The sequence below is a fragment of the Crocuta crocuta genome, unplaced genomic scaffold (genome assembly GCF_008692635.1).
Source record: "Crocuta crocuta isolate KB4526 unplaced genomic scaffold, BGI_CrCroc_1.0 scaffold3, whole genome shotgun sequence".
Classification (NCBI taxonomy): domain Eukaryota; kingdom Metazoa; phylum Chordata; class Mammalia; order Carnivora; family Hyaenidae; genus Crocuta; species Crocuta crocuta.
Genome location: NW_027529934.1, coordinates 2,794,176 through 2,818,664, shown reverse-complemented (window position 1 = coordinate 2,818,664; position 24,489 = coordinate 2,794,176). Strand labels below are relative to the sequence as shown.

The window sequence follows — 24,489 nt, the reverse complement described above, 5'->3', positions numbered from 1 at the left end:
TGGAATCTAGGAATAGAAAAATCAATCCGGAAAAGCAGTAAAGTCCTAGAGAGCAACTGAGCCATTGAGAACAGGAGGAATAAAGACCCATGAGAGTGATGCCACAGGAAGATCAATAGGATATCGTATTACATGGAAAACTGAAGAACTTAAAGAGTATGTTAAACATACAAGGAAAGAAAAAGAGACACAATTAGAAACTCCAGGAAATACTAAAAAAAAAAACTATATAAGGAAATGTAATTACATTATTTGGCTCTGAAGCTTATATACTCAACAACATAAACCTTCACTGACTTTCAACATTAAGAATTACAATTTACAGAAATCTTTAACTACAGTATAGAAAATGTTACCAATCTTAAAAATGTAATGTAAAGATAACTAAGGTTGAGGTTGAAAGAAGAGGAGGAGAAATTGAGTGGCACCACCTTTTCAACTTCATTTCCCATTACTTCCCCCTTTTATATCCCATGTTCCATTTATACTGATCCTTGAAATTTTCTGTTTTATATGCACTGGTTGGAATGCACTCTACCATCATTATTCTTCATCCTCTTCAGAAGCAAATAAAGACAGTGCCCACTTAAACACTAACCAATGAGAAAAAACTTTAGCCAAAGGATTTCAAGTCTACCAGAGCCATTAAACATGACTATATCCCCTGAACTAAGATATTTTAACTTAATACCATCATTTATAAAACTTCCTTTATTCTAATTTTTTTTTAACATTTGTTTTTGAGAAACAGAGAGACAGAGCGTGAGCAGGGGAGGGCAGAGAGAGGAAGACACACAGAATCCGAAGCAGGCTCCAGGCTCAGAGTTGTCAGCCCAGAGCCTGACGTGGGGCTCGAACTTACAATATTCTCAAAAAAATATTAGCAAACTTTGTAAAAAAATTTTGAAGATTAAATTATTAACTTTAAGAAAATGTGGTAAGAAAAGTTTTAACTATACTCTTTAGTGTCAGTTTGTGAAACTTATTTAGGAAAACTGTACCACTAAATCAAGATATCTGTAAGTTAAGGTCTTGAGTCTATTCCTCTGTCTTATATACTCAGATACATGGTTACTTTTTATCATACACAGTACAAATGTAAGTTAACCAACTTCATGATTTAGTAAAAAATGCCAATTTATTAATTTAGGATGAGAAATTATTCCTCCATGTACCATGTTAGAATATTCCAGTTATGTGTTCCTTAGGCAGACCTACAGGAGAAGCCAAATCATTATCAGAATGATGTTTGGTGTTTTAATTTTCTATTGCTTAGTAACAAATCATTCCAAATTTAGTGGCTTAAAACAATGATTAGTATCTATCACAGTTTCTTTGAGTCAGAGATTCAGATAGAACACAGCAGGGACAACTTATCTCTGTTCCATGATGTCTAAGGTCTCTCAGCTAGAAATCTAGAAAACTAAGAGGGAGAATCCTGTGAAGGCTAAATCACTCATATGTCTGATAGTTAATTCAGGCTTCTGAATGAAAGTCTAGCAGGGGCTAGTGCCAGAAGCCCCACATGTGGCCTCTCCATGGGGCCTCAGCTTCCTCACAATATGGTGACTGGATTCCAGGGGCAAGTAATTTGAGAGATCGAACAAAAGACAAGAACGACTTTTATGAAGAAAATTACAAAACTTTTATGAAATATATAAAAGAAATATATAGTAGAGATATACCATTATTCATGGATGAGAAGACATCTTCCCCAATGAATCTATACAGAGAAAGCATTCTGGATTGCAACATGATTCTGCACTCAATTGACAGGGTGTTTTGTTGGAACCTGAAGAGTTGCTTTTAAAATTCATCAGGAAAAATGAAGAGCCAAGAATAGCCAAGCTGATATTTAAGAAAATGAAGAAGGGAAGACTAACCTTACTACATATAGTAATTAAGACTACAAGATTTGGGGCAGGCATAGACAAAAAGACCACTGGATTGAAAAAAATAAGATACCTAGGAACGTATTAGTATACATATACATAAAATTAATATAGAATAGAGTTGGGCTTTTTAAATCTCAGTAGCGAATTTTTTAAATTTAATAAATTATTCTAGGACCACTGGTTATTCATATGGAAAAAAACCTAGATCCCTCCCTCACACCATTTATAAAAATTAATTCTTTTAGAAAACTAAAAGACTAAATATGATTAGGTAAAGTGCAAAATGTTTAATTTTATAACCAACGCTGGACTGGCATCCAGAATGCACAAAAGAACATCTATAAATCGATAAGAAAAAGACATAACTATAGAAAAGGGCACATGAAACATAAATGATCAATAAACATATGGAAAGACATACAACCGCACTGGAAAGCAGAAAAATGTAAATATGTATAAACCATATATATGAATTTATGTGCAAAATACACCATTCCATACCTATTGGATTCAAAAATGTCAAAAAGTGTGGGCAACACTGTTGTTTCTAGCAGACTACACTTTCCTCTGTAAACTACTAAAATCTGGGCAAAATATGTGAGATAACTGTTTTCAGATGTCGGAAAACATACAATATGGGACTGTGATCCTTAAGAGAAGGGAAACAGAGTGAGCTCACAATCACATAAGCTCTCTATTAGCACTTTCCAGACTGCACCAGAGGGAGAAGTCTCAAAATAGCAAGCAGGCTTACTGAGCTAAATACAAAGTAGAAATCAGGGCTAATGAAATGGCTGGAATCTGCATGTTAAAATACTAGAGAGGAAGGAACTATACAGGGAAGGAATTTCAATTTTTCTACTTACATTAAAGTGATGATACAACTTGTTTATTCTGCTTACATAGCAAGTCATTGTTGAATGTAAAAGCAATCTTGGATTCTAGCACAAGTACCCCATGACCATGATGTATCATCCTATTTGTATGTTGTTAAATTCAATTTGTAAATATTCTGTATAATATTTTTGCATCTAAGTTCATAAGGGATACTGGTCTGTAATCTTGTTGTTGTAATGTTCTTGTCAAGGTTCTTTTTTTTTTTTTAAATTCTCAAGTTAGATAACATACAGTATAGTCTTGCCTTCAGGAGTAGAATCTAGTGATTCATCACTTACATATAACACCCAGTGCTCATCCCAACAGTGCCCTCTTTAATGCCCATCGCTCATTTACCTCACTTGTCACAGTTCTTAATTAGGATTCAACTAAATAGGTATAAGACTTGTTTAGATTTTTGTTTCTTCTTGTGTCAGTTTCAGAAAGCTGTTTATTTCAAGGGATTTTCCCAATTCCTTTAAGTTTGCAAATGTATTGTCATGATTATATATTTGAAAGCTACAAATTCCTAGATAAAGGAAAGGCACTAATTATTACTACAAAAGAAGCTAAAATTTTAGTCTACAGGAAGTTCAACTTCTAGCAAGACAAGGTAAAAAGCTCCACAGACCTGCTCCCCAGTGAAAAAGATGAAAATAATATTTAAACTTTGAAAGCCTCTGGAAATAGCCTTAAGGCAAGCAGCAAATGAGGAATCATCTATCCAAGAATACTTATGAAAATTTATTAAGAACAGCAAGAATGTGTGGTATCTGAACAAAGACTGCTACCCGTCTCTCCTCTCGGCTTAGCTAGGCGGAAACTCACTCTGGAGGGGGGCAGCCAAGAGCACAAGGATCCTTTCACTACTAGCTCTTGATCAGGCAGCTTTCTTCAGGTGAGGAGCATGATGCTGGCATTTCTCACCCTGCCCACAACTACCTATTACTGAGTTTAAGTTCTGGGCCAGAGCAGTTGAGAAGAGGGGCTCACCTCTCTTGCCCAACTTCCACTCATGAGACAGAGCCTCCACCTTTGGTGTAGCACCACTGAGAATACTGGAGCTGCCATTACCTTAGTCCTAGCATGTAAGGACTTCCAAGCTGGAAGAGGCAAGCCTAAAAGATCTCAGGCTAATGCTCCCTCTCGACCTCCTGCTCAGCTCCTGAAGTAGGGTGTCATTCAGAAAGAAGCATGTCCCTATCTCCAGCTCCAAAGCCCTAACTCAGAAATTTTGCCCAGGGGAAGAAGCAAGATATAAAAAGGCTGTTATGTCTCTTCCCAAAGGAAATGACTTCTTTTGTAACACAGCATAGAAAAGTTCAAGGTTAGAGGCGCTCTTAAAAAGTGTGGGTTATAGTGAAAGGCAACTGGAAGATCTGTAGATTCATTGAGAAAATAGGCTTTCGTATGCTAGTTTGCAGAATACCAGGGAAAGAAACAGCTTGGAGGAGCCCTCTGGTGTCAGAACAAATATCAGACACTGACCTCAGGACTATTCCTTCCAAAAAGCCTGAATTTGACTATATTAATAAAAAAAAATTAGAACAATTTATGCCCAGAGCGTTGTTGAAAACAATTAAACAAGATGGAAGTCACCAGAATTTAAAGTTGGGGGTGTGGTTAGGAAAACATAGAGCCCTGCCAAAAGTACTCTCATCTCAGGGTGACTACTGGCATACCTAAAGCTGCATCCTCTGAGGAACAATATTAGTTAGATCCAGTCCCTAAACAAATAAATAACAACAATAAGCTCTGAGGGATGGGACGAGTACCCAGTATTGTACTGCTTTAATACACTAAATATATTATCTAAAGTGTCCAGTCAACAACAAAAAGTTACAAGATACACAAAGAACAGGAAAGTATGAACCATATAACCAAAGAGAAAAAAGAGGAGACAATAGAAATAGCCTGTGAGAGCAACCGAATGTTGGATTTAAGAGAAAGTGACTTCAAAGCAGCCATTATACATATAGTATAATGAACTATAGAACTAAAAGAACTAAAAGAACTATAAAGAACTAAAGGTAACCATCACTAAAGTAAAGAAGTTATGACAATGTCACATTAAATAGAGGATATCAATAGAGACAGACTTTACAAAAAAAGAGAGAAACGAAGATTCTGCACTGAGAAGTACAATAACAAAATGAAAAACTCACTAGAATGACTCAACTGATGTGAATTGGCAGAAGAAAGAATTAGGGAAGTTTGAAGATAAATTGATAGAGATTATGAAATCTGAATAGAGAAAAAAAAAAAGTGAATAAAAATGAACAGAACTTCAGGAGCGCCTGGGTGGCTCAGTGAGTTAGGTGTCTGACTCTTGATTTTGGCTCTGGTCATGATCTTGTAGTCTGTGAGACTGAGCCCCACATTGTGCTCTGCACTGACAGTACAGAACCCTGCTTGGGATTCTCTCACTTCTCTCTGTCTCTCCCTCTCTCTACCCCTCCCCTACTCATGCATACTCTCTCTCAAAATAAATTTTAAAAACATTTAAAAAAACACACAACTTCTAAGATCTGTGGGACACCACAGAGTATACCACATACACACAACAGGAGTACCAAAAGGAAAAGAAGCATAAAAAATATTAGAAGAAATCATGACTGAAAACTTCCCAAATTTAAGAATAACACTAAACTGCACACCCAGAAAACTCAAAAACTCTAAGAAGGAAAAATACAAAGGAGATTCACAGATATACCATAATAGAAGCGCTGAAAGTCAAAGACAAGGAGAAATTCTTGAAAGCTGCAAAAGAAAAACAACTAGTCAATTACAAAGGCTAAGATGAACAGTTGACTTCTCAGTAGAAATAGTAGAGGCTAGAAAACAGCAGAGTAACATACTCAAACTGCTCAAAAAGAACAAACAAAACAACCTGTCAACCCCAAATCCTATATCCATCAAAGCTATCTTTCAGAAATGAAGGCAGAGGCACCTGGATGGCTCAGCTGGTTAAGCATCGGACTTTGGCTCGGGTCATGATCTCATTCATGGGTTCGTGAGTTCGAGTTCCATGTTGGGCTCTGTGCTGACAGCTCAAAGCCTGGAGCCTGCCTTGGATTCTGTGTCTCCCTTTCTCTCTGCCCCTCCCCTGCTCACATGCTCTCCCTCTCAAAAATAAACATGAAAAAAAACTGTTAAAAATGAAGGCAAAATAAAGACATTCCCAAATAAACAAAAACTGAGAGGCTACCCAAACTGCCTTACAAGAAACATTAAAGGAATTCCATCAGGCTGAAAGCAAGTAACCACAGAAAGTAATTCAAATCCACACAGAAACCACAAAGAGCTCCAGTAAAGTTAATTATGTAAGCATAAATGCATATTTTTTTCTCTTAACTGATTTAAAAAAACCATCGTATAAAGTAATATAAATATATATATAAAAATAAAATTAGGTTATTACCATATATAAAAATACATTTGCCAATAAAAGCACAAAGGAGATGGGTGGGAGCAAATATGTACGGGGGTAAAGGATCACTAACTAATGATGGTAAAGTAATAAGTACACTAACACACTATTTGGTTTGTAACATTAATAAATGTAACTGAATAACAATGCCAAAGAAAGGAGGGAAAGGAAATAGATGAATGCAGAAGTAATGTTTCTATATCTCACTGGAAATAAGTGAATATAAATCTGAAGTTGATCTCAGTAAGTTAATATGTATATATATGATAAGCCCAAGGGCATCCACTAAAAATAAACTCAAAATGATAAAAAAATCATTAAACCAACAAATGCTGCTCTGAAAAATATTTACCTAATACTAAAGAAAGCAGTAAAGGAAGAATATAAAACAAGACATGAGACACACAAAACAAAAAGTAAAATGGCAGACATAAATCCAACTATATCAACAAATAACATTAAATACAAATGGATTAAACAATCCAATCAAAAGGCAGGGATTTCAAACTGAATAAAAAAATACCTAATTATATGCTATCTCCCCAAAATAAATCACAGATTCAAAGACACAAATAGACTGAAAATAAAAGGATAGAAAGTGATATATCATGCAAACAAACACAAGAAATCTAGAGTGGTATACTGATATCAGATAAACAGATTTTAAAACAAACTAGAGATAGAGAATCATTTTATGATAAAAGAGCCAATTCATGACTAACATGTGACAATTACAAAAATTTGTGTACCTACTAACAGTTCCAAAATATATAAAGCAAAACTAATAGAAATGAAGAAAGAAACAGACATTTCAACAATAAGAAAAACTTCAAGATATCATTTTTTCAAATATTTTAAAATGTTTATTTAGAGAGAGAGCACGCACAAGTGGGAGGGGCAGAGAGAGAGGGGAGAGAGTCCCAAGCAAGCTCCACATTGTCAACACAAAGCCTGGCGCTGGGCTCAAACTCACGAAACCATGAGATCATGACCTAAGCTGAAATCAAGAGTTAGATACCTAATCAACTGCGCCACTCAGGCGCCCCATAATATCTCACTTTTAATAATGGATAGAACAACTAGACAGAAGTCAAGGAAATACAAGACTTAGATAACACTATAAATTAACCATACCTAGCAGACTTCTATAGAACACTAGAGAATTTATATATACTATAGAATTCTTCACCCAACAACAGCAGAATACATACTCTCAAGTGCACATGGAACAGTCTCTAGGACAGGCCACATGCCAAGTCATAAAACCAACCTCAAAAAAAGTGAAAACATAGAAATACAGAAAGTATGTCCCTCTGACCATGGAGAATGAAATTATAAATCAGTAACAGAAAACAAATTGGGAAACTCACAAATATGCAGAAAATAAACCATACACACTCTTAAATAACTAATGTATTAAAGATACCAAAGGAAAATCAGGAAATATTTTGAGGCAAATGAAAATGAAGACACAAAAAACCAAAACATTTGGGATACAGCTAAAAAGTATTTAAAAGGGAATTTACAGCTGTAAATACCTATAGAAAAACAAATAAAAATCTCAAATCAATAACCTAACTTTTGCACATGCAAATGTGCCAGAAGAGCCAAAACAGTCTTGAAAGAAAAGAACAAAGTAGGAAGACTCCCATTTCTCCATTTCAAATTGTACTACACAAAGCAACAGTATTCAAGACAGTGTGGTACTGATAAGCCAAAGAACATAGATCAGTGGAATAGAACTGAAATCCCAGGAAAAAAACTATGTGCCAACTGCTTTTCAACAAGGTGAAACAAGTTTTCAACAAGTGTCCCCATCTAATGAGGAAAGCATATTTTCACAAATGGTGCTAAGACATCTGAATAGCTACATGAAAAAGAATAAATCTGAACTGTTACATCACATTCCATACAAAAATTGAACTCAAAATGCGTCAAAGACCTAAAAATGTAAGGGCTAAACTATAATATCCTTATAAGAAAATATAAAGGTAAGATATATTTCCTATAAGAAATATAAAGGACACCAAAAGCATGAGGAACAAGGAAGAAAAAAGATAATTTAGGATTTTATCAAAATTAAAATCATCTGTACTTCAAAGGATACCATTAAGAAAGTGAAAAGACAAAGGAACATTACGACTTAATAAAAAAAGACAACTCAATTAAAAAATGGGCAGAGGGTCTGAAGAGCCATTTCTACAAGGAAGATACACCAAATAGCCAAAAAGCACATTAAAAGATGCTTGACACCTTTAGTCATTAGAGAAATGCAAATCATAACCACAAAAAGACCATACTTCATTTCTGTCAGGATGGCTGTATTAAAAAAGTCAGAATAGTAAGTGTTGGTGAGGGTATGTAGAGATCATAAACTGGTGGGTAAGAATGTAAAATAGTGTGGCCACGGTAGAAAACAAGTGTGGCAGTTCCTTAAGCAATTAAACACAGAATTACATATGACCCAGAAATTCTACTTCTAGGTATACAACAAAGAGAAATTAAAACACATGCTCACACAAAAACTTGTACACAAATGTTTACAGCAACATTATCCATAATAACCAGAAGGTGGGAAACCCAAATGTCCATCAATGGATGAATGGACAAATAAAAAATGGTGCTAAAGCAATACAATGGATTATTACTCAGCCATAAAAGGAATGAAATACTGATACACGTTACCACATGGATGAACTTTGAAAATATTACGTCAGGTGAAAAGAAGCCAGTGGTATAAAAGAGTTGCAAAAGCCTATATATGATCCCATTCATATAAAATGTCCAGAATAGGGAACAGAAGGTAGATAGAAGAAAGAGTACAGAGACAGAAAGTAGATCAGTGGCTGCTGCTTAGAGTAGGGGATGAGTGAGATGAGGAGTAATTGTTAAATGGTATGGCATTTCTTTTTGACATTATGAAAGTGTTCTAAAATTGACTGTAGTGATGGATGCACATATCTGTACATATACTAAAAGCCATGGGTGAATTGTACAATATACGAATTATACCTCAATAAAGCTGTTAAAAATTTTAGTTCAGTCCTAGTCTCTAAAATACTTTCATACCAAGTATGCAAAACATTACTGAAAGACAGTAAAAGTTTAAAGATCAGTTGTGGTTTAAATATCAAAGGACACTAACCAATAATCATAAAAACTTCATTCTACCACCAATGTATATACAACACATGCCTAGAATACCCTTGTTTGGTCTTTATGTCATCTGTACTTATTTATATGGAATATGTAAACGAAAACACAAAAACCACCACATAAGAATTAATAATATTTTATCAATAGAACTACATAGGGTTGGTTTTAAGAACAGTTTACTGAATAAAAAAAATTCCATAGAGTAAGATAATTTGGAGTTTTCCTGTGTAATGTAGTTTTGATCACTGTCTCAAATTCATGTTACCAGAAAATCTAGTTTATATTCATTTCTCTTAAGACCTCAACTATCAAGTAGAATGGTGAAATTTCAATATCCATTATCATAAAGCCTTCCTTTTCTTGCCCATTGTCATAAAACTCAATGTGATAAACTAAACTTTTCAGGGATAACCAAATTATTTCAAGTTGTTCATTGTTAATCTATTTTACATCTAAGAATAGTTAAAGTATCAAGTATCATAATCTGTAACAGAAGTTTTATAGATATAATTTTTCTTAAAGGAAAAACGTACCATATTTCCAATTACTGATGCTCACATTTTTGAAATCTAAAGTAGGCTCTCATATAGGATTCATGCTACAAATTATAGAACAAGCACCGTATCATAGCAACGCAGCAATACCACTACAGTGACACGCTGAGGATGCAATCCAAGATTCTAATTTAAGAAACTGGCACAGAATATAGGACATGTAGCTTTTTTTGGCAATACTCCTAGAACATTAATAACTAAGACTCTAAAATCAGCTTTTATTTGAAACTTTAGAGGATCAAACTATTATAAAGGAACAATAGAAATATTTATTAACAAATGATTCACAGCATTGCAAATAGGACTCAGTTAAGGATCTAAGATTTCATTAAAATTGAAAATGGTCGGGGAAAAAATGGAGGTATCACCTTTTAGGAAATTTCAGTCCATGCACCCTACCAGTTTGATAATGAATCCTATATACAAATATTACTTTTAAAAAAACCACAAGAATACATCTAAAACTTTAAAGAACATAAATATTTCTGTGCTTTACTCAGTTACTATTCAAATGTGAATAGATCCACAATTATTGCAGTATCAAAAGATAAGAATACACTGATTTTTATCTCACAAAAATTAACTATCTTTTGTCTTCTAAAACAACTTCTGATAACGTAGAAAAGAACAAGAAATGAAGATGAGCTAATATGGGGCATTTCTTGGAATATAGAAAACTGGAATTTTAGAAAGCAGAATACTGAAAAGCAGGCTCCTAAGAGGGTATGTGCATATACCTTATTAAATTGCACTTTGCAGACACTGCAGTTTTTACAAATTGAAGGTTTGTAGCAACCCTACATTAAGCAAGTCTACTGGCATCATTTTTCTAACAGCATTTGCTCACTTTGTGTCTCTGTGTCACGTTTTGGTAATTCTTAGAATATTTCAAACTTTTTCATTATTTTACTTGTTATGGTGACTTATAATCAGTGATTATGACTCACTGAAAGCTGATGATTAGCATTTTTTAGCAATAAAGTACTTTTAAATTAAGGTAGGTACTTTTTAGCCATAAAGCCATTGCGTGCTTCAGTCCAGTGTTAATACAACTTTTACATGTGGTGGGAAATAAAAAAATTCATTTCACTCACTTTATTGTGATATTTACTTTATTGTGGTGGAACCAAACCTGCAATATCTTTGAAATATACTTATAAATGGAGTATCTGTGTCATGTGCTTAATTCAATTTGTTTTTTGGGTTGTCTTTTTCCTGTGTGATAAATTTTGAAACACTGTTTTTGCTTAATTCAATTTGAATGTAAAACCTGTTATTCATTAAATAAAACAGGTTTTTAGAAGCATTTTGTTTTTCATTTGGAGTTTTGGGGGAATGAGAAGTATTAAACAGATCTTCATAGATCAATGCCTCTATAGCTATTTTCAGTTTTCATGGCTGTAATGAGGTTCCAACTGGCAGCTACTCCTCCCTGTAACTCCTAAGAAACACCTGCTACCATGTTAAGGAAAGGGATTACTGACTTATCAAGGTTGTTCAAGTCTCTGAAACAGGCCCTAAGGTCTACAAACACCCCACCATCAGGCCATAGATGGGCTTCAGGGTGGTGGTGGTGAATCCAAGAACTCTAAAATTATACACACAATACTGTATATAATAGTTTCTGAGAAGATGATGCTTTTCTTTAATTAGGTTTTCTAAGAGATCTGTGTATAACCTCCCTAAAATTAAATACCAGTGGTCTTAGAAATTATTTCCTCTCCTTTTAATACAAGGAATTTTTCTAGGTCTAAAGTGATTTGATCTAGTATTTCCAGAAATAAAACTTTATTCAGAAACAAATCTAAATTAATTTTAGAGGCGCCTGGACGTCTCAGAAGGCGGGTGAAGTGTCCAATTTCTGATCTCAGTGTGATGAGTTCAAGCCTTGTATTGGGCTTCAGCCTACTAAAAAATAATAAAAATAAAAAAGTAATTTTAATGTTTTCCTTTCAGAAGTATGCTATTTATAATATTCAATTTAAGTAAAAATGGGTTACAGAATAGCGTACATTATGTGATCCCACTTAATGGGAAAACATGAGAATAATTCTCACAATTTTAAGAGACATTTCCTCTGGGGATTTTTATTTCCTACCTTTGTAAGATTCTTTTTTGACTTAAATTTAACAGTGAGTCTATCAGTTTTTATAAAACTCATAAAGCCATTATAAAAGACATAGAGTAGTTAAGAATATGACATTTCTTATTGCACAGTCCTTAAGTGAGTTTATTTTAGAAAACCATGAAAACTGAAACTCACTCATGACTCACAGCAAGTATTGTATCCTAAAATAGTCATTCCTATTCCACAGGAGAAGCTACTTTTCCAGATCTTTAAAAAAAAAAAAAAGAAAGAAAAAAAAAGGAAAAAAAATCAGTTCTCAAAATATCAAAATATGTTATGTGTAAGGTCGTCCATGCAGTCCAAATTAAAAATGGTATCAGGGGCACCCGGGTGGTTCAGTCAGTTAAGCGTCCAACTTCGGCTCAGGTTCTCACTGCTCTGAGTTCGAGCCCCACAACAGGCTCTGTGCTGACAGCTCAGAGCCTGGAGCCTGCTTCGGATTCTGTGTCTCCCTTTCTCTCTGCCCCTCCCCCGTTCACTCTGTGTCTCTTTCCCTCAAAAAAACCAACAGGATATCAAAATATATGAAATACCAAAATCAGTGTCTGGGTATCTGGTAGCTAGGTAAAAGCTGGTTTATTTTTAAGTTTCCTACATGAATGATAGAAATTTTCTATGAAAGAAATATGACCATTAAGACTAAATGTGCCTTAAAAGCATTTCATTGTTACATTTACTAATTTATTTCCACTTTGGATTCAAATTTAAGCTGGTTCATTCACTGGAAGGACAAACATATATGGACAACTACTTAAAGAAATGACATCATCTAATTTGTTTTTCTGGAGAATTTACAGAATAAAATCAGTAAAGTGATAGATGAATTAGCCCAAATGATTTTTATATCCAAGACTTAGCTATTTTGCCTCAATTTATTTCCTTCCTCAAGCTGGGAAATAATGATCAGAAAGACTATGCTAATGTGGCCACAAATACAAGTTTTCAAAACTGTGTGTACGTAACTTATATAAAGGAGACTGAAATATACATAGCATTTCCAAAAGAGAGGCAAAAATAAGTAGACAGGCTGATCAGTTCTTAATATTTCAAAATAACTCCTCAAAGCTGCTAATTATAGATTTTAACCTTAACTCCATATTCTAAATCTAGCTCAGACAAAAGTGTTGAGTGATAAAAGTTCCTTCATCTTGTTTCTCAGTACACATTCATAAAACAAATGTTCTCCAACGAAAATTTTCCATTACTTTTAAAAGGGAGGAATAGTGCTAATATCAATGAAGTATTTCTCTATCAGAAGAATTTAAGAAATAAAAATCCTATGCTTTGAAGACTCTTAGAAAAAACTATGTTCAATACTGGTCTACCAGGCCAGGACCTAAAAGAAATCTTAATTTTGCTTTAGCGCAGGGAATACACATTTTCAGTTTAATGTTACAGAGGAAGAATCAATAATCAACTGAAAAGATACTAGGCTATAAATGACTTGCACAAAAATATAACCTACCTGTTTTGGTTTCTTCATCAACAGCTAAATTTAGGGCTGTATGTAAACATTATGGGACTTGGTTATCAATCATTATAAAACTGTCAACTACTGCATGACACAAAATGGTGTTTTTAAGTCAATTTAATAGCTTTTGCTTCGTTATTTCATTCAATAAACAATAAAACCATGAACAGACTACCCAATTGCTGGGGAAGAAGACACAGATCTCAGGTCTTGGAGCACTTTACTTATGGTCTAAAGGCAGAAAACAGGCAATAAGTAATTCTAACCTTACTCATGCACTTGTCCCAACATATTTTGTGATCTCCCTCACACGTATACCATCTGGCGTACACAGACATTCCACTGTATAGTGAATAGATAATCCCTATTTGGCCAGAAGACCAAGTAGCCAACCAACATCTCAAACTATGACCATTTTCTAAGAGGCAAACTTGAAAATCTTGTAATTAATGTTTAGAAGTCACAGAAATTACCAAATGAGTACTCTGATTCACACTCTCAAAAGAATATCTCAAAACGTCAAATTTCAAAATACAATTCTGGATTTTTCCCTCTATATCGGTTCCTTCTTTAATGTATTTCTTCTCAGTGGTGGCAGACCTATCTACTCAGTGGTCCAAGCAAAAACATCTGGATTGCTATCTTCCCTCCATCTCCCCTCAAATAATTAACAAGTTCTATCTAAGATACATCTCAAATACTCCTCTTTCTCTCCATTTTGGCTGCTTCCACCCCTAGCCCAATGTCCCCATAGCCCACGCCATGTCTCCCCTTGCCTAGTAAAATAACCTCTTAACTAGTCCTCCTATTAAAAATCTTATTCTGATACAATATCTATTCTGCACCCAAAAGCTAGTGATGTATTTTTTCTAAATGTCAGGCTTCCTAAAAGAGAAGTCCGTATTCACTGACTTGACTTTAACAATTTCTGTTAATTCCTCACTTTACAGAAATTTTAAGTCTATCAATCCTCCAAAATGCCTCTCAAGTCACCAGTGTTACTCAGACTACTAAACCCATGGAAACTTTTCAGCTTACTTGGCTTGTCAATAGCTCTTTTCAACATTACTAGTTCCCCATCCCCATTTTCAAAGATCCTCTTCCCTTGATTACCTTTTTTCCACTCTTAACTGTTTTCCTTTGCCTCCACTTAAGCTGTCTCTCTTACCTTGAGACTACCCCTTTTCCTTTGATCATCATCTAAATAATGGTATTCCTTGGCCTCTTCTCTTTCTACACATTTTCAGTGGTTGCTTCTACTTGCCTCATTTCAAATGCCACCTTTAAGAAAGAACCTAAAGACTCCGGGGCTCCTGGGCTGCTCAGCCTTTTACTCTTGTCTTCAGCTCAGGTCATGGTCTCAGGGTTTCATGAGTTTGAGCCCTGCACTGGGCTCTGTGCTGACTGTGCAGAGCCTGCTTGGGATTCTCTCTCTCTCTCTCTCTCTCTGCCCCTCCCTCACTCATGCTGTCCTTCTCTCTCAAAATAAATAAACTTAAAAAAGAATCTTACTCTAAAGACTCCCAAATTGTTATCTCTGGCATAGGTTTTTCTATTTAGCTCTGGAACCAAATATCTAACTTCCTACTAGACAGCTTTGCTTTGATTTCCCACAGGCATTTCAACCTGTCCAACAAAAAAAACATTATCTTCTCCCAAATCTGATCTTCCTCTCTTCCCCTTTCAGTAAATTGCTGTTGTGCCTCTTGCTGCCCAAATTAGAAATGTATCATCATTTTTTCCCTCTCGCCAATTCCTGCCTTAGACGAGGCCACCTTCCTCTACTGTCTTGATTACTTTGCCTGCATCCCAACTAGTGTTCCTTACCACCCATCTCCCAATTTATTCTTCATGCTATTATCAGAGGAGTAAAGGCAATACATGGCATCTAGACTATGACCTAGACCCTAATTGTTGCTCCAGTCTCGTCTCTAATCAGTTCCCTATTACAATACTCTTTATCACAGCCACAGACTGCTGGCAGTTACCCAAATATGCTCTACTCATTCACCCCTGGGGCTGCACACATTGGCCTTTGGGTGGACCTCTTAGACCCCATCTGTCTTGGCTGAACAAGATCATTTAGGTCTCAGTGTACCTGTCACTTTCTCTAGGAAACTTTCCCTGATCTCTCTCCTTACATACCAAAACTGGATTGGGTCCCCCTTACACTACCCTAACCACTTACTGCTTACTCTTACCTCAAAACTTATGATAGTAATTGAAGCTGCCTGCTTACATGTCTATAATCCCACCAAACTACAATTTCCTAAAGACAATTAAAAAAAAAAAGCATTCATCATTTTATTCACTTTATTAAATAAAGCTTTAATCTCTAAATTTTAAGCACTATGAATACCAAAGAGAGGAAAATATGTCTGCACCAGATTTTGAAAGAAAGTATGTATATAGTTTTAACAGCAGGTAAACAAGATCTTTTTCCTCTGGCCAATTAAAAGAAGAATGGTACTGTAAGTTTTGTTTTTTTTTAAAGCAGATACATATTCCTACAGAAAACAGGTCTTATTTTACATATTGCTTCAGCAGGTGTTATTAGAAAAGTCTGTTTGAAACACTCAGTTTTGCTAATCAAAATTCAGAGTTTACAACAAAAACTGTCCCATCTTCTTCACTTAATTAAAGGAATGAGATTAGTAATATGCTTAAATAATCGTTAACTTCTGATAATAGCTCTAATTCTAGATTATCTTTTAATGAGTGTGAAACACAGGCAAAACCAATTAAAAGAGAAAATGTGTAATTTTGGAAGCCATATTTAAGATGTAATACTTCTGAATTACAAGTTTTAAGTCCAGTAATTTAAAAATTCTTGTTTTAGACATTTATTCTCTTTTTAGGTATGTCCATACAGTTAATTCATTAACTAAACAAAATCAAGAAAGCCTCTAGGAGCTTAAAAACCCCATACTTTTCTCCCTACATTAAAGAAAGCTTCTCTGATGAAATGACAAGATAGCTATTTATTTTGAAAAAGTGAAGTAGATTCCCAGTGGAGGCTAAATTACAATGACTTCTGTGGTCCCATTCAGAACCAGAAGGCTCAACTAGATATAACATCATGGTCAGGTTATAGTAGATGCAATTAGCATGCCCATTCCAGTAGGAGGAGTGTGTTCCCAAGAAATCCCTTGCTGTCAGTGTCCAAGTTAGAAACATGTTCTCTGAATTTCATCCTGTGAGCCTATTGTATTCAGCAAAGTACTCTCCCACAAAATCATAAGATGCTTCTTAAGGATTTCTGATCAAAACTGCAAGATTTCTAAAATTCACCAGTACTCACTTGAAAAGCCCACACAAACAAATTTCTTCAGGGAAGAGTTCAAAAGATATACATAAAAAGTAAGCTTGAAACTGCTTATTAGTCAGTATCCTGCCCAGACAAGTAGAGTTTATTTTGCATAAACCTACTCTGTCATGTAAAACACTTTCAGCAAAGCATTAACATTCCTTGTTACACAATAATGCATTAAAAGTAATTATATATTTAAAATCTGTTCCTTTCATCTCCTTCAAGGACATCCTTATAAAGACTGCAACTCAAATTTAGAAATTACTGCAAACTAATTATTTGAGTTTATACAATGTTTGTATACACATGTCCACATATGAGAGTTAACCCAGTACTACTGTTCCACATAAACCTTCCATAACATCTTTCCCTACAAGAAATCTATCAGTAATGTTTCATGTCCCTTAAACCAGTCATTTGCAAAGCACAAAATATAGAAACAAACAATCCTTTGTTTTAAACTTACATTTACTATGTACTATCATGCTATCAAAAGCTCAGATTTTTTTTTTTTTACTTAAAAACCTTGAACCAGATTTAGGCACAAATATATTAAAATAAAAACAAAACAGAAGAGAACCAATCTACTGATAGCATCAAATATCACTGAATAAACAACATTGAAAGAAGCACAAGCAATAACTGGGTGGAGGAGGAGTGTGAAGGGAGGCAAGTCAACAGTCAACCAACAGGTAATTTCTTCAACAAAACAGTCATTCCAACTACATAACTACAATTACTATGCACACAATACTGTATTTGGTACCACAATGGGATATGAAAACACAGATGACTTCTGCTTTCAAAGACATTTTACCATTCTGGAGAGAGAATATCACTCCATAACAACTGAACACTGACTCAAGAAAACAAACACGACTCTTACTCAAAATTGAATAGCAGTAAGGCCAAAGACAAGATAGGGCTATGAAATAAAGTGGTACCAAGTCCTTGCTGCTCTACCTTCAATAAAAAGCTGTAGTTCAGACTAAGAGAACAAGAAATAAAAATACTATGCAAAAAAATTGCTTGTTGCTGAATAAATACAAGTCATAACCAAAAATAGTTAAGTTCAAAAACAAGTTTAATACTTACTATTCAACATATACACTAGAATAATCTTAGTTTTAAATCTTAAAGAAGCAGAACAACGCTTTTAGTGTATGGCAAGTATCAGTATTACACGCCAGAGTGATTGGAATCACCATGTTACCCTGAATGATGGGATTAAAACTAGGGAAACCTCTAAGATATGTTCTCACTTTCATTTTATTCAGCCACAGCTCCAAAATCACAAAGAAAAACAGATCACCTAATATAGAAGAGTTGACTTTTAATTATAGTAACACAGAAAAACCTTATAGAATCAGCTCATCATACCTAAAACTCTAAAATCTAACATCTCTTCAGGAAAGCAGCTGATCAGCCATAGGGGGCAGCAAAGCTAAGACAGTGAAAAGTAAATAGCAGGAGGTGAAGTGAGGGCAGGAAATGTAAATAGGCTGGGTAATGAGCCATGAGTATCAGAGAGAAAAGGACAAAGTCTCAATTAATGAATTAAATCAATAGACAGATAATGCTAAATTAGTGATCTCAACCCTGACTGCACATTGGAATCACCATGGGAGTTTTTAAAAATACAAATGCCTGGATCCCACCTTGGGCCAATTAATTTAGAATCTCTAGAGAGTGGGCCTAGGCATTGATATTTTTTAAAGCTCTGAAAGTTTTCAGCCAGGGTGGAGATCCAGAGTGCTAAATACAAAAATAAAAACAAGCTAGTCTCCATTACCAGCTTTTTATAATTTAAAAAGTTAAATTTCAAAAATAAAGCACAGAAATCTATTTCCCAAGTAGACTTTCCAAATAATTGTTGATAAATTTGTCTTTGTCATCCCAAGAGGGACTAATTTATCTTTGTGATTTTCAAGGGAAAATGTTATTCTTACAAATAAAAATGATTAAACTGAAGTTCAAAGGGGTTAAACAACTAGCCAAAAGAATTCTGAGTCATCAACGATGCAGAAAGACAACTCAAGTCTACTATTTACAGGATAGCGCTGTATCTCAATGATCACACTATTTTAACTAAATACATTTTACTGTATTATCACTTTATTCAATTAGATACTTCAAAANGGATTTGACCCTAAATAGGAATTCTGAAGATGATAAATTAGACTTAATTGGAGAATTTCGCTTTCATGTGAAAGCCAGCAATGGATACCAGATTATCAATTTCTCTAAGTATATCCTCAAGAAACTTATTTAATTAAGAAATGTCTTTCAGAAGAAATATGGCATTATTTTCAGAAAACAGTCCTAAAATGACAAAAATGTTGTATGCCTTTGCAAACAAACATTTCTCTTGATATATTCAGATGAATTTCAACTCTCCTTGAGAGCTAACCCAACTATAAAAAGGGGTTTTGGATTTAGAGAAAATTCTATTAACTCTGAGAAGACCTTTAAACCTTAAAAGAGTTAGTAACGTTTCCCCCATAAGAAAGGTAAGATAGTTACAAAACTTCAGATCATGTCAGTGTTCTTGTTCCAGTTACCCTAAAAGACTACATACCTCAAGGGAAAAAAATTTCTCTCCCTAAAGGTAAGCAAGGCACTTCAAATCAGCATCACGGTCACTGGCCCGGATACCTCCAGTGGGACCCAGTTTCTAAGAATACACCAACAAAGAATCTGAGTGATAACTTAGGAAGTTCTTCACTCCAGTCTCAAAGCCAGTTTCATTCTGTTCTTTGCCATTTACTGGTTCTTGTAGGAGAAATGCACATCTCTACAATTCTACCGGTTAATTCCATTTCTTTGCCTGGTAAAAATCCTGTAACTACAGCTTTTAATGTTTTAAACAGTTTAATTCTACCCTATTTCCACTTCTACACCAATGCTGAAAAATGATATAGCTTCATCTTACTTCACATAAATCATATCTGCAAACTGATTATCAATAAAATCAAACTTTAAGTCCCCAGGAAAGTTTACTATTTATGTGAATCTTTCATTTAAACATATTTTTAGGAGCGCCTGGCTGGCTCAGTCAGTTAAGCGTCTGACTTCAGCTCAGGTCATGCATGATCTTGCAGTTCGTGAGTTTGAGCCCCGCAACAGGCCCTGTGCAGACAGCTCAGAGCCTGGAGCCTGCTTCAGATTTGTGTCTCCCTCTCTCTCTCTGCCCTTCCCTTGCTTGCGCTCTCTCAAAAATAAACAAACGTTAAAAAAAAATTTTTAATAAACATTTTTAATCTGGGTTTTGAAATATCAAAGACAATGGGAGTTAACATTGTCTATTTTTAGATAGTTTAATTACATTATTTCACTTACTCCCTACAATCCTGGGGAGGGAGAAGGTATTATCCCCATTTTACAGATAAGGAAAACAACTCAGAAAGATTAAAAATTTACCTTTGACCCTGGACTGCCCCAATGACCTGACTCTATCATACTGGTTCAAATTTTTATAAAATAGGTTAACAGCACAAATACTGAAATCATCTGACCTGTGTACCAGGATCAGTTGCAACACCAGATAAATAATCACAGGCCTGAAACTAGCTGTATAAACCTCAACTTCTCTTGTCAATAAAATGTGAACAATACTAGTTTTGCACAGAGCTCCTGGGATGACCCAATGAAATGTTTGTAAAAATACACTGAGCTATGGCTTGTCACTCAACAGCATTTCCTTAGTAAGTGTGAAAAAGAAAGGGATATCAGGGATTAGGAGTTACACATCTTTGGACTGTTCCACTAATTACACACAATACTGTTTTTATAATTAAAGAAATAAAAGTATGAAACAATTTGTAAATGCTAAGGGTTATTTAAATGTCAGGCAACTACTACTTTACCAAATTCTCCTAGGGACAAAATAGGTTAAAATAAGCTGAAAAACTTTCTGTTGTGAGTAACACAGTTTTTTTAGGTTAGAAGTTTCCTAACTGTTGGTTACTAAAGGAAAAGTCTGGAGTAGAAAAATTAAGTCCTATACTAACTTAAATTTAAAAACAGGAAAAAAATGATTAATAAAATGCTTCTACTTTTATTTCCAGTACCTACTTCTCAGGGGAAACTTATACAATTAACATAAGAAGAAAATTAAAAAGTGTTTGAAAAAAAAATTTTTAAGCTATACAATAAGGCAGTTTAATTTTCTGGACCCACATAACAGTTTCTCATTTTTAAAAAATCCTTTTAACAAGGCTTTTTTATTAAACATGTTCTATAACAAGTTTTCTCTGAACATTTTCCCTACTAAAATCCTGCAACCTACTTACTAAGTGATTTTTGCACAAATAAACTTCTTATAGATGAAAAAGTTGGATTATTTTGTTAATCCTTACCCATAGTATGCTTTGAGGAAAATAGCTGGCACCTTTCCAGTTTAGGTCCATGTGGACAAAGTGTAACATAAGCAGGTTAGTATAAACACTTGAAAGATCTAGGTTGCCCACAAATATCTGAATCTCTCCACAGGAAGATCATATTTCAGAGCAGAAAGAAAAATTCTCTTTCATACTCATACTAAAGGGCTTTCCATTGGTTTTTCTTAAGACCACAAATGGAAAAAACTACTACAGAAAAAGCACACAACTCTGTGGTATCAAGTACACTGCCAAAGTACGATGTGAAGCAACTGAATTTTTTAAAAAAGCACTTTTCAAGCATTTTGGCATCTGGAGTAAAAGTAGCTATTATTAGTGGGTAATCCACGAAAGGGTCTTATTTCCACAATTAAATTTGCATAAATTTATCTTGAATACCTAACTTTCCTTTTAAGAACACTATATTTTCAAGTTAAATATCCAGTTGTTATCTAATGTTCCAATTTAGTTTTTTCTCTGCTAGTGACCAAATACTATAAATAAAACATTCAATGGCACCTTCAGGTTGTTGAACTATGTACATATAACTTAGAGGATTACTGACTCCGCATTGTTTGTCAAGCTTTTAAAAACTGTATTAAAACTGCACTTCCTAGCTTGATTTACTATGTTAAATATGCAATTATTTTTATTACATAAATCATATTAATAAAGACAACACTAAGGATCCACAATACCTTACTAAAAACCAAATTTAATAAATATGAAAAATGCTAGCAGTAAACCTTCAACTTACAGAAAATAATTTCACAATTTAATGGAAAATCAACGATAAAGAATGTTCTAATTTTTCTATCATTTAACTTTTATATCGTTTTAATTTTTACACTTTAAAATCCATGAACAGCAATACAATGTCCTAAGAGGTAAGATGATATTCTTTTATAGCTATGACATCACTCAAGAATTAAAATCTTGGGAACGCCTACCATTGTGGTTTACCATGGACTATGATATGTAAATTTTAACCATTTTTCATACTAAAGAACAATGATAAATGCAGCAACACAAGCTACATACATCTTAAATAAAACCTTTCAAAAGCCAGTTTGATTCTGGCTGTGGGATGTTCTTGATTTAGAAGCACGGAGAGGCAAGGCAGTATAGGGTCTGAATGGAGTTCCAGATCTACTGTAGGTCAACTGTGATTTGATCTGGGGTTTTCTTTAGACACCCAGCCAAACTAAGGCTGGATTCATAGGTCCGAAGACAAATCAGAACCATACTACCCTCGAAGGAGATGAAATGGATTGAAAAATCTGAACATCTACTTTAGTATGAATCTTTATCTTCCAGGTCTTGCAAAACAGATGATCTGGATTTATATGAGGTTTCTTTTGTGTAAGAATTGTTTTAAATATCTAAGAGCATTATCATTTTATTCCAAGGCAATTTCTAGCTCGTAAAAAGCGAAGACATTAAAATTATAAAATTAAAAGAGAGTAAGGCACAGAGAATAAATTAGACCACCAGGAAATACTTTATTAAAAATCTTCTAAATCTAGTAAAAGTGAGCCAAAAGAAGTGCCAAGTTCTCCTGTAAAGCATTAGGCACGGATGCGAACTTGAATTACTGTACAAACCTACAGAGTCCCTGGAATCCCTGCCTCGCGAACTAAGTTCCCATTCCATGGCAGAGCCAACACTATTTAACTCTTTCGCACTTCTCCAAATTTACCGTGTGTATCTTCGCAGGCAATAAAGTATTTTTAAGTCTTTCTATACTTTGAGTTAACGATACCATCTAAACCTAACGACCCAGGAAATAAGACACCACACTAGTCAGATTTTTAGGCTTGTTCTTACAAATAAATCTGAAGACCAGCTAACTCCTGACCGTTGTCTGCCTTAAGATAGCCGACAGATCCCGGTCAGTGCGACTCGTAGGAAAGATCAATGGGAAGGGGAGGTGAGGAGAGGGTGAGTGCAGACGCTTGATAACTGGAAAAGTAAAGAAGTAGTCGAAAGTGTCAGAAAAGCGGAGGAGGTTCTCCGAGAGAGAGTACAGGTCGGAAAGGTAGGGCAGGTTGTTTAAGCCACAAGGGGAAAGGCAAGCCCGGAGGAAGAGTGAGGAACTACCTCGCGGGACGCAGGAGGGGAGTTGCAATCGCCAAGGGCAGGTGAGCGAGCGCGCAGGTGGGGAGGGGGTTTGGCATCCTCGAGGATGGGAAGAGTTCAGGTGAATCAGGGAAAAGCAAGGCTCTGAACACCAAACCTGTGTGAATCGAGCGGGGTGTGGTGGGGGGAGGCAAATTGGAAACACGGCTCTCACCACGAGCCCCGCCGGGACAGAAGGAAATCCCAGGAGGAAATGGCTCTGGCGGCGCGGGGGCGAGCCCCTGCGCCCCCCCCGACACCACCCCGGGGCTGCACCCTCGGAGGTTACCTTTGAGCTGGGGCAAAGGGTGCAGCTCCGCTTGGCTGCCCTGGCTGCGGAACTGCGACGAGCCCTGGGAGCGCTTCTGCCTCTGCGCCTTGCGCACCGATTTCCGGGTGAAGCCGTCCACTTTCTCCGAGGCCGAGATGGCGGCGGCGTTGGCAGCCCCCGCCGGCGGCGACGACGACGACATCGCCGCGGCCCTGGCGCTTGGCAGCTCCTGCTGCTGCAAGCACGGAACGGGCAGCGGCAGGAGGAGGAGGCGGGGGAGAGGCGCGGAGAGCTCGCGCCCCTCCGCCCCGTCCCCCCGGCCCCGCCGCCCTCCCGCTCCGGGGCGCCGCCGAGCTTCTCCCCGCCGCCGCCTCACGGCCACATCTCAGTGCCGAGGGTTCCTGGTCCCCGCCGCGCGGCCACCTCCCGGGGCTGACGGAGGCAAGGGCGGGGGCGGAGGGGGGTGAAGAAGTTGTTGACTTCGGGCGCGGAGGGCGGGTGGAAGAGAGCCTGAAGTTTGGACAACTGNCTTCAGCCCAGTTCGCCAGCCGGCCGGCCCCTCAGTGGCCGCTGCCAGCGCAGCTGGCCCTGCCTGCAGCCTCCTCCCGAGGCGCTGCCATCGCGGGTCCCCTCCAAGCCGCCGCCGCGGTGCCCGCTCTTCCTTCCCTGTCACNTCCCCTGGGGCGGTGACCCACCGCCCCGGCTCTGGGCGCGCACACACTCTCTCCTCAAGGCTCCGAGCGGTCCGAGCCCCCTCCCCCACGCACCCTTCCGCCGCCCACGGAGAACCCCCAGCGAGCGACCGCTACAACTTGAGAAGGTGGAGGGTGCACGCAGAGGTGGGGGGAGTGTGTGTGCGTGTGCGCGCGCGCTAGGGCGCGCGGCCCGGAGGGGGGGCCTC

At 36.5% G+C, this 24,489-nt stretch overlaps 1 protein-coding gene across 2 annotated transcripts in view; it reads right to left on the bottom strand.

The window, feature by feature from the left end:
* PPP2R5A (protein phosphatase 2 regulatory subunit B'alpha) overlaps positions 1-24,110 on the bottom strand; it is a 62,463-nt gene extending 38,353 nt beyond the window's left edge. The window contains exon 1 of one of the 2 annotated variants that reach the window (XM_077763183.1): positions 23,607-24,110. In XM_077763183.1, the coding sequence (XP_077619309.1) occupies positions 23,607-23,790 (184 nt within the window). In that variant the 5' untranslated portion in view covers positions 23,791-24,110. Of the gene's footprint in view, positions 1-9,890; positions 9,950-23,606 lie in introns of those variants that run through there. The other variant, XM_077763184.1, reaches the window with a different exon arrangement.
* Positions 24,111-24,489: the final 379 nt, after the last annotated feature.